Here is an 11,845-nt window from a genome sequence, read left to right on the forward strand (position 1 = left end):
TAGCGCTCTGTCGTAATTCTCTGTGATTCTCGAAGAGTTTGCGCCAGTTATATTCCGTTGCGTTCAGTTGCTATTCTAAGCTTACTCTGTTTGCGTACTGCCTACTGTTTCTCCAGGGAGGCTTTTATCATAAGGGTCCAGGCTGGGTGTTGGTGAGTTTCAGCATTATTATTATCAGTTTTGTTTTAAATCGCTTTGGCTGCGAATGAATGTCACTCTTAGGTAATATAACATACAGCGAGTGATTTACGTTAATAAACAATGTTTTTGTGTTAGTCACGATTGATTGCATTGAACCGTGTCGGTATAATGATTCAGTGATGTTATCAGATTGTAATAACACAGTACTATGGTATTTTCATTTTTCTCGAAGGTACTTTATTGAATGCCATGGTATTATCATGGTGCATGCTTAAAAATACAATGATAACACAATGATGCTTATTGATAGTGTATCCTGACTTAGTTTCACGCCCAAAACTGAAAGCCAGATAAACACTCACGAACCTCTTCCTTTTGAATACATTGGTTGTCAGCCAAGCTTATATAAAGACAAACAGAAGCACTGAAACTGCATCTCTTTTATTTATAGCATCTGCTGCAGTCATGGCGAAACGCAGGATAACACAGGAGACCTTTGATGCTGTGGTTAAAGAAAACATTGAGGAGTTTGACATGGAGGGCAGCGAAGCTTTGAAAGAGGCCATCGAGCAGTTTGAATCTCAGGGTGAGTACACACAATCACTTTCACACAGGAATCGGCACCTTAAATTCACTGAAAGTCTTTGGGATGTGCTGGAGGAGACTTTACAGAGTGCTCACCTCTTGCATTGACCAAAAATTGATGCATCTCTTGATGGAAAGAGCATTTATTTCCATCAATTTTTGTGTAATGCAAGAGTCAAGCACTCTGTAAAGTCTCCTCCAGCACATCCCAAAGACTTTCAGTGAATTTAAGGTGCCAATTCATGTGTGAAAATGATTCTCCCAGCCATTCTTTCACAATCTGAGCCTGATGAATCTTAACATTCATCCTGGAATATGTCCATGATGCGTCGTCCTACATGGTTGTTTAGGAAATGAAAAGCTACACACTCCATCAGTTAGGGTTTAAAGAACATATAACATGCTAGAAACATAATAGTCACTGTAGTAATGATCCAATTATAGACTCTTAAGCATTTGCCAATTAAATTCAAACCGACTTTTTCGTGCCGAGCAATATATACAGACACACATAAATATATATAAGCGCTGTCAAATAGATTAATCGCATCTAACATAAAAGTTTGTTTACATTATTTATATATATATATATATATATATATATATATATATATATATATATATATATAAATAATATATATATATATATATATATATATATATATATATATATATATATATATATATATAATATTATTTATATATTGCTTATGCTCATCAAGCCTGCATTTATTTGATTAAAAATAGAGAAAAACACTGTGATATTGTGAAATATTATTACAATTTAAAATTACGGTTTTCTATTTTAAAATACTTTAACAAATATAATTTATTCCTGTGAATTTTCAGCATCATTACTCCAGTCTTCAGTGTCACATGATCCTTCAGAAATATATTCTGATATGATGATTTATTATCAAACTGTTGTGCTGCTTAATATTTTTTTTTTTATATAACTTGTGATACTTTTCTCAGGATTCTTTGATGAATAAAAGCAGCATTTATTTAAAATAGAAATATTTTGTAACAATATACACTACCGCTCAAATGTTTGAGGTCTGTAATTTTTTTTTGAATGAAATTAATACTTTTATTCAGCAAGGATGCGTTAAATTGATAAAAAGTGACAGTAAAGAAAATATTTCTATTCATGTGTCTCTGAAGACTGGAGTAATGGCTTTGCATCACAGAAATAAATTATATTTTAAAGTATATTAAAACAAAAAAACATTATTTTAAATTGCAATAATATTGCTGTTTTTTTCTGTATCAAATAAATGCAGCGTTGAAGAGCATGTTTCAAAAACATAAAAATTTATTGACCAGTACTGTACAGACACATACTGCAGTGTGACATGCTGAACTCCATTTAAAACTAGTTATATATAACATTTACCTAGTTATTTTATCATTATTATGCTATTTAACAAGCTCATATTAATTGAGAGACTACATGGAATATTTATACTTTTAAAAATTTACTGTATGCATGTCATGACTATTCAAGTGAACCACAAAAAGGTGATTTAAAATGTTAATAATACTTATATTATTCCCAAGAACAATAATATTCTTGGGAATATCCCGGACGAGCCCCCAAGATTAAAAAAATTGTTTTAAACAAAAAATTGGGACCTTCAAACTATTACATTGTTTTGTAGATATGTGATATGATACAAATGCATGTACATATGATACATGATGTGACTGAAGTGATTTGATTAATACTCTCAGGTGTGGATCTCAGCTTCATTGTTAAAGCAGTGCCCAAAGTTTGTTCTGAAGAAAACTCGGAGGATCAACCTCATGAGGTTCTTCAGGTAAATCTATCTTCATATGAGATGTTTCGTTGCTAAACTAACCTCCCTACCTCCTCACTTCCACAGAGAATTGCTTGTTTTCTATTTAACCGATGGCATATTTTCAGGCTTTAGAGTCTCTCAGAAATGCAGTGGCGTCATCGTCCGCATCTGTCCTGGAGGATCTGAGAGTCTTCACCCAGCAGTGCTCTCTCGGCTTCGCACAACGATACCTGGCGGCTCAAAAGGAGGCGTATCCCACGATTCTCGCTTGCTGCCAGAGAGCCGGTGACGAGAAGGAAGCCCTTTCGGTTGCTCTCGCCGCCCTCTCGGCGCTAACAGACGGCCAGCCCGATCTCCTGGATGTGGAAGGTCGAGAGTTTTTGATCAGCGCTTTAACTGCGCACCAGACGGATCCCGCTCTCACCTGCTTGTGTATCCGTGTCGTACGGCACTTCTCTCTGAAACACGAGAACAACCGGCAGGGTTTGGTGAAGGCGGGCGTGCTGCCGCTGCTCACCGGGAGCATCACGCGCCACATTGAACTTCCCGAGGTCGTGAAGGAGGCCTGTGTCGCGCTGAGGATCATGACCTTTGATGATGACGTGCGTGTTCCCTTTGGACAGGCTCATGAACATGCCAGGATGATCGTGGTAGAGCAGAACGGACTGAAAGTTATTGTTGAAGCTGCTAAAGGTGAGTGAAGTTGTCACTAGGCATGGATTAAAGGTGCAATATGTAATATTTGTGCAGTAAAATATCCAAAAACCACTAGGCCAGTGTTATATATTTTGTTCACTCGAGTACTTACAATATCCCAAATGTTTGCAACTATTTGTAAATCATGAGAAAATTGCAATTTTAACCAAAGCTCCGGGACGTGTGAGGAGTCGCCTGTCAATTACGTCATACCCGCGTTACCCTCGGTTTCCGGTTTTATTTTGTAGAAACCATGGAAACACCAAAGACGCTTTAAAATGTACATATTTTAATAGTCAAGGCAACAACTGTTTGATATATTTATTAGGGCTGTAACGATATGCGATATGAAACCGAAATCGCGATACGCAGGTCCACGAACCTGTATCGCGATGTGAGAAGGCAGAATCGCGACACACCCCTTCCAACTCCCAGAGTTATCCTTCCTGTCCAGATCCAATGCTACCACATTTTTAAATTACTATAAGTATTAGGGGTGTAACGATTTATCGTAGATGGTGTGTCTCAATCAGCTCTCTAGTTCAGTAAGTGTTTCGGGCACACATTGAATCTTGCAAGCAGGTTTAAACGTTTCTCATGTCAGTCTCTTGCATGGTCGCGTGAGAAAAGTCGTGGCTTTCTTTCACCGCAGTGCACAGCAACAGCTGTGCTCACAGAAAAGCAAAAGACGCTTGCGATGCTTTGCTTTAAGAAGTTCTGTGGGGCCGTTCACATATTGCGTCTTTTCCGCGTGCAAGTCAGTTATTATTTTCAAATGTAGCCGCGCGGCAAGCGCGCTCATAATGGGATCAACGCGGTCGCGACGCGCATGCAATTCTCAACTTCTCAGAATGCCGCAAGCGCACCGCAGGTCGTGTGACAAGAATCAACCGATCAGCTATGGCCTTTCCGTAACAAAACATCAAAAGCTCAGCCGAACAGCTGATCATAGCTGTACATGGTGGTTTTTATATCTTATCTCCATCAATATATCTCGTAGTAAAACTAATGCAAGGGCTAGAAATCATTTATCCTTAGCAGAAACATCCTGATCCTCTTGGAGAGCTCAGTTCATGGTTGCATAGCAACGACCGACGCCACGGGAGCGCAAGCGCTTTGGAAAGAAGGAGAAGCGGTGCGGCCGCGCCTTCCACGCGTTTTTAGACGCGATATGTGAACGGCCCCTATTCATAATTCTAAGTTCATGTTAAATTTAACATTTTTTTTCAGTGACAGACAGCCCTATTCAGCTGTTAATTTGAATACAGAAGGTTTTTATTAAAATTTTATATTTATTTATTTTATTGAAATGTGATCTTGTATGTACAACAAGGAAAATTATTGAAATTTGTTCATGTTTTTTTAATAAATCTTGTTTGAATTTCAGTTTCATTTTGTTCAAAATATCGTGATACGTATCGTATCGTGAACTCCGTATCGAGATACGTATCGTATCGTGACCTGAGCGTATCGTTACACCCCTAATATTTATAAACAGAAAACGAATTATTGTTATATAGCTCAACACATTTAGTCTTATTGTTTAATTCTAATTTACTTGATTTTTTGCGAGTAACGTTACCATGCTTTACCATGCCTCAGAGAAAAACACTATTTTGTCAAGTAGCTAACATAGCATAATCAGATGCAGCTTTATTTTTAGTAACAGTAATACAGCATTTTCTCCATCATACAATACGCTTTATAATTAATTGCATGCCATTTATCAACACAAGCCATCCAGCATTTAATATGATATTGTAAAATCGATCTATCTTACTGCAGTGTGTAACAGTGTCTCACAGCAGCCGCCGAGCGAACGCACAGAGTAACATTATAACATCATTTTCAACACTCTCAAATGTATCTAATATGATAAACAGAGCTGCGTTACCGAATACTCATGACCGGAAAAGCAGAAGCGGTGCCGGCGACTGTGACATAATAAAAGTCCCGCTGCTCGTGAGGCGTGTGTTGCGCAATCGCTCCAGCTCCTCGTTCAGCTCCACAACACTCGCTCCTGCTCTGCTTCACACTACAGTAACGTTAATAATCGCATCCATGAACATGATTTCTTCCCGACTCCAATCTCTATTCTTTTGCACCGTCCGTTGAGGTGAAGATCAAACTTGGTGTCATCAAGTTACGCCTTTGTTTTGAATAGGCCTCTAGCGACCTCTAGCGGACAGAAAATATTACATATTGTACCTTTAACTACAGCAAATTTGGTGTCTCAATGAGATCAAACTCTCTATCGCCACCACTTGGCCAAAGTTTCACTCATGTTTACTTTGAATCATAAGGGTTAGAAACAAAATTCCTTAGCTCAATACGATTCGCTTGCACCCTATATGACGTCATTTTCCGTCATGAAACCTTTCCCGCCAAAAAAATTTTTTTTTTCGAACTCCTCCTAGACAGTTGCTCCAGTTTTCATGAAAGTCAGATCAGATCATCTTCAGACTATGCTGACAAAAACCAATCAAAAGCTTTTTGATAAACCCAACTATTCTCAAATAATGCTTAAGCATGCCAACGCTTTAGCATATTCTGACCAAACTTGGTACATGTCATCACAAGCATGACCTGAGGCTACATACAGCGCCACCTACTGGTCTAAAGATAGCAAAAATGGCCATTTTTGCTTATAACTTCTGAATGGTTTGGGCAAAAATGATAAAACTGGTCTTGTTAGATTCAGGGCAGTATGCAGAGTTGAATGATATCCAATTTTACCATATCGGCCATTTTGGGCGTTGGTCATTTTGCAGCAAAATGCTGTATTTTTTGAATGCTTGGTATGGGTCATGAGCATGATGCCCTGAAGGAGCCTGAGAAGTTTCAAGACAGCGCCACCTAGTGGTGAAATCAAGTATTCATATGCTCATAACTTTTGAATCATAAGGGATGGAATCAAAATTCCTTGGCTCAATATGATTCGATTGCACCCTATGATGACATTTTGAAGCTTTTCCCGCCAAATTTTCCCGCCAAAAAAACTTTTTCAAACTCCTCCTAGACGGTTGCTCCAATTTTCATGAAAATCAAATCAGATCATCTTCAGACTATGCTGGCAAAAAGCGATCAAAAGCTTTATGATAATTCCAACTATTTTCGAATAACACACAAACAAATTAGAAGAAGAGCATGCCAAGTTGGACGCTAGGCTATATCTCTGCAATGCTTTAGCATATTCTGACCAAACTTGGGACATGTCATCACAAGCATGACCTGAGGTTAGATGCTGTGTTTAGGCACAGCGCCACCAACTGGTCCGGAGATAGCAAAAAATAACTCTTTTGGTCTTGTAAGATTCAGGGCAGCATGCCAAGTTGAATGATATCTAAATATTTAACCATATCGGCCATTTTGTGCGTCAGCCATTTTACATTTTTTTTTTTATGCATTAGCGTATCATTACGAAACTCGGTACGGGTCATCAGCACGATGCCCTGAAGGGACCTGAGAAGTCTCAAGACAGTGCCACCTAGTGGTGAAATCAAATATTCATATGCTCATACCTTTTGATGTGTTGACTTATTTTCATGGGAGTCTCCTTAGAGTCCTGAATTCTTGCCGAGTCCAACAATGTAACATGCTTTGTGCAACATTGCGATTTAGCGTTAAAACAACATTTTAGATATATCTTCGAAAACGTTAGTCTGATCGAGACGAAACCACCGTAGGAATAGGTCGTTGGCTGTATGTTATAGCCGAAAAACCACAACTTTGATAGTAAATGGCAATGAGATATTTAACACTTATTTATGGGCACACTCTGAGGACACATCAAAAAAGTGGTGGGATTGCGCCTGTTGGTGGCGCTATGACTGAACTAAATATTAAATTATGCCCCAACTACAATAAAATGTGAAATTAAATGCTATATTTCACTGATGATTTTACTTCTTGCTTGATTTTCTTTGTGCTTGGCTCCTTAATGGCTGCTTGCAGCTATATTTTTATCCTATGATCAAAGCTGAATTTTTTTGCATCATTACTTCAGTCTTCAGTGTCACATGATCCTTCAGAAATCATTCTAATATATTGATCTGCTGATTATCATATCGGTCATTTTTGGCATTGGCCATCTTGCATTTTGTAGCAAAATGCTTTATTTTTTGAATGCATTAGCGAATCATTAAGAAACTCTGCATGGGTCATTAGCACGATGCCCTGAAGGGGCCTGAGAAGTTGAAACAGCGCCACCTAGTGGTGAAATCAAATATTCATATGCTCATAACTTTTGATGTTTATTTCTGCTGCTCTCAGCTCACTCAGGAAACGCCTCAGTGCTCAGTGAACTCTGTGCCACTCTGTCCCGTCTGGCCGTGAGAAACGAGTTCTGTCAGGACATCGTGGACCTCGGAGGCCTGAACTTCATGATCACACTCCTGGCTGACAATCTAGATTGTCAGGTGAGCGTCTGGATCTTCATTTTGTCAATGAGAGTTTCAGCATGTGTTTCCTATGAACAGAAAGAGTTTGAATGGCTTGTTGTTGTGATCATCTGTTGGCTTATGAAATGGTTTTCCAGGAGCTCGTGAAGCAGGTGCTCAGCGCATTGAAGGCTATCGCAGGAAATGATGACGTCAAAGATGCCGTCGTTAATGCAGGCGGGGGGGAATTTATCATCATGGCCATGAACCGTCACATGTCCAATGCACAGGTGTGTCCCATGTCAGGATTATTATTTAATTATTGTCCAAAATGCCTTTTAAACTCTAATTGAAGTGCATTTTGGAATAGTACATTGAATTATTTATAGTAAGATTCATACACTCAATACATGGGCTATTTCCAGAAACATTAGATAATGATAATAATAATTAATAATGTTCAGTATTTAAAATGCCTCATAAAGAAGATCAATTATATAATTCAATTCTGCTAATTACCAGTAAATTTTACCCTCAAATCTGGTTGCTTTGTTATGGAAGTTGAGACTAATCAATACATTCACATTTCCTTTCAGAAGTTCATTATGATTTTTTTGTTTTGTTTATGAAAGAAGTCTCTTTTGCTCACAAAGGCTGTGTTTATTTGATCAAAAATACTGTAAAAATAGTGAAATATTATTACAATTTAAAATAACTGTTTTCTATGTAAACACACTGTAAAATGTAATTTCTATCCAGTGATCAAAGCTGAATTTTCAGCATCATTACTCCACTCTTAAGTGTCACATGATCCTTCAGAAATCATTCTAATGTGCTGATTTGCTTCTCAAGAAGCATTTATGATTAAAAAATTAATAATGCAATGGTTTTTGTTTCATGTTGCATTAATAAAGTCCCTCTGTGTGACCGTGTTGGGTAGGCAAATCAAGCTCAAAAATCACTTGTTATTTGAAACAAGCTAATTCTTAAATTCTGAAGCTCCTCATAAACTCAGTTCATTTCTCAGTCTTTCTCTCTGTTTGTCCTGCTGCTGGTTCAGGTGTGTGAGCAGGGATGTGCGGCGCTGTGTGTCCTTGCTCTCCGCAAACCCAACAACTGTAAGGTCATCATGGAGTGTGGTGGAGCGCTGGCGGCTCTACAGGCCATGAAGAACCACCCGGCTGAAGTTAATGTGCAGGTAAAGCTGCCTGATTTCTCTTTCATGCATTTAGCAGGTGCTTTTATCCAAAGAGTCTTGCATTGCATTCAAAGCTCATGCAAAACTCATTGGCTCTTTTATTTAGAAGGTGGGACTTATTCCGCCATATTGCGTGTTGCACTTTCTCCCATTAATAGTAACCTGATTGCACCATCTCTGTGTATCTAAAGTCTTTGACTTGGTGTTGAAACAGTACAAGTGAAAGTTTTTAGCATTTTAGTTGCGGAATAGGTGAAAATAGGTGAAAATACATCTCCTTTTGCTTTTAACCATTAATTTTCTTCCTTTTTCATCCAAAAAATGTATTTTCTTTCTGTAAATATGCTGTGTTTTGATAGTCCTATTTGATTTTAATTTCCCTTTTGGGGAAAACTTTGTAACAGGGTTATTATAGTAATCTAAAACCATAAAAAATACTTTTGTTAATGGAAATAAAAACTAACTTTAACTTAAATGAAATACTAAAAATTATTTATTTCAACTGTATTTCAATTACCAAGGCATAATTTTCATTGTTTAACATGATGTACTAAAAAAAACTAAAACTGAAATAAAAATTAATAAAACTATGTTGACTATATATATTTAAGCTATATATATATTTAAAAAATAACTAAAACTCAAAACAAAATTACTAAAATGTTAACAAAAATAGTTGAACAAAGTAATGTATTAATAAATCAATTTAATCAAATAATTTAAATACATATAAAAACCTAATTCAGAATATTACTAAACTATTATAGTATCTCAATAATACTAAAATAACACTGGCTCATAGTGATTTAAATAAACTAGTGTTTTCAAACCGTTTGCATTTTATAATATAATACAATACAATATAATATAATATAATATAATATAATATAATATAATAATATATTAGTTTATATATAGTTTTATATTTTTTGTTTTAATTATTTTAATATTTATTTATTTTTTTAATTTTAATAATTATTTTAATTAGTTTTAATTAATTAATTAATTTATTAAAAACTAATTAATTAATTTAATTAATTAATTTATTAAATGTATTTATTTAATTGAATTGTAAACATTTTAGTAATTTTGTATTAGTCGTTATTATATTTTTTAAAAAATATAAATAGTTTAAATATATAGTCTAAATAGTTTTATAAATTTTTAGTTCAATTTTAGTTATTTTAGTACATCATGTAAAATTATAGTTGAAATAAATTATTTTTAGTATTAAACACACACACACACATATATAAAACACACATATATATTATATATAATGCACACACAAACTTTTGTTAGATGCGATTAATCGATTTGACAGCACTAGAATAAATCCTATTTTATTCATAACAATTTCTGTTTTATATATAATGTGTGTGTGTGTGTGTATATATATATATATATATATATATATATATATATATATATATATATATATATATATATATATATATATATATTTTTTTTTTTTTTTTTATTATTACTTTTTTAAATTATTAATAATTATTACTTCTTTAGAAATACTGTGATTAAGCCTTTCTGGCAGGTTTTACTTCTGTTCCCTTTTGTTTTCTTTTTCTTAAAACACAAAAAACTGTCTTTCCTGTTGCTCCTGGAATCCAGCCATCAGTTTGTATTGTTTTCTGAAATTCTGTTCCGTGTTGATTAATGCCGTGTCTCCTGTTGCTTCAGAAACAGTCCTGCATGCTGCTGAGGAACCTGGTGGCGCGCTCACGTGACTTCACTCAGCCCATTCTGGAGATGGGAGCGGAGGCGCTGATCTCGCAGGCTCTGACGGCTCACAGGGACTGTGATGACGTGGGTCGAGCCGCGCTGAGAGACCTCGGCTGCCAGGTGGAGCTACGAGAACTCTGGACAGGGAAGAAAGGAAGCCTGAGTCACTGAACTGTTGCCTAATGTCTGCTAACAATCACGATTAAATCATGTGACAACATGTCCTAACTGTGGAGGTCATACGTATGTGATCAAACATCCTTCCAGTAGAACTGAAGTGCATCTGACATCAGACCACGTGAATAAGATGCATTACAAGTTACAGTGTAGATATGTGTGTTTTTTAGTCTAAACAGGTTATTGCAGATATTTATAGTTTGTACAATGTTTTTAACCACTGTGCTTGTTCTGGATTCATTTGAGCTGATGTTCACTAAATTCAGAAGTGCATTGCTGGATTGCATTTAACCCTTAGTATATTTAATGTAAGGACCATCATCCAGCGCTGTATCCTATATGAGCGTTCACCGCAGTGCTTTTGATGCTTTTTTTTTGTACCCTTTCATGCACAACATGACATCTCAGTTGTAAGTGTTGATTCTGTGTTTAAACCTGCTCTGTACTGGAACCGTTTGTGTTTGATTAAATCAAGCAGCTCTGGAGTCACATTGCCATGTTTATATGAGTTTTGCACTGGCCAGGGTACAAAATGTACCATTGTAAATGTATATTAAAATACATTAGTTATAGTTGCAGCTGTAAAATCATAATAAATGAATATCGTAATCCAGTATGTATTATAAGAAGCCTTCAAAATCTTTCAATTTAATTCCCTTTTCTGAAAACAGTTTGCAGTTTTATTGTAAAAACAATAATTCCTTTCTTTCTGTAAATTTATGCTGTTTTGATAGTCTTTATTAATTTGTTTATTTTGTTTTTTGGGGAGTACTTTGTAAAAGGGTTATTATAGTTAACTAAAACCATAAAATTGTTACTCGAAATAAAATAAACATCAAAATAATATATTATAAATAAAATTAATATTTTATAAACTTTTATTTCAGCTAGTTGGAAAATTCTCATTTTCATTGTTTAACTTTATATACTAAAATAAATAAATAAAAAATAACTATTTATATATATATATATATATATATATATATAAAATGTATATATATATATATATATATATATATATATGTTTATAATTACATATGTATATATACATAAACTTGAAATAAAATAAACATCAAAATAATATATTATAAATAAAATAAATATTTTATAATTAAAATATTAAAATTTTT

At 35.2% G+C, this 11,845-nt stretch overlaps 1 protein-coding gene across 2 annotated transcripts; it reads left to right on the forward strand.

The window, feature by feature from the left end:
- On the forward strand, window positions 1–11,341 carry armc6 (armadillo repeat containing 6). 2 transcript variants are annotated; one of them, XM_048164054.1, is made up of 8 exons: window positions 1–152; window positions 593–727; window positions 2,461–2,546; window positions 2,654–3,221; window positions 7,497–7,642; window positions 7,762–7,893; window positions 8,664–8,801; window positions 10,497–11,341. In XM_048164054.1, exons 2-8 carry the CDS (start codon window positions 607–609, stop codon window positions 10,707–10,709), a joined length of 1,404 nt encoding a protein of 467 aa, XP_048020011.1. In that variant the 5' UTR covers window positions 1–152; window positions 593–606; the 3' UTR covers window positions 10,710–11,341. The 2 variants fall into 2 exon arrangements, with proteins under 2 accessions (XP_048020011.1, XP_048020010.1); XM_048164053.1 differs by lacking the exon at window positions 1–152 and adding an exon at window positions 203–222.
- Window positions 11,342–11,845: the final 504 nt, after the last annotated feature.

Source organism: Megalobrama amblycephala, linkage group LG17 (assembly GCF_018812025.1).
Source record: "Megalobrama amblycephala isolate DHTTF-2021 linkage group LG17, ASM1881202v1, whole genome shotgun sequence".
NCBI classification, from domain to species: domain Eukaryota; kingdom Metazoa; phylum Chordata; class Actinopteri; order Cypriniformes; family Xenocyprididae; genus Megalobrama; species Megalobrama amblycephala.

Excerpts from the sequence above, each read along its gene's own strand:
- armc6 (XM_048164053.1), top strand. Across the intron at positions 2,547-2,653 it reads AACCTCATGAGGTTCTTCAG|GCTTTAGAGTCTCTCAGAAA; the intron begins GTAAATCTATCT and ends GCATATTTTCAG. Across the intron at positions 7,894-8,663 it reads GTCACATGTCCAATGCACAG|GTGTGTGAGCAGGGATGTGC; the intron begins GTGTGTCCCATG and ends CTGCTGGTTCAG.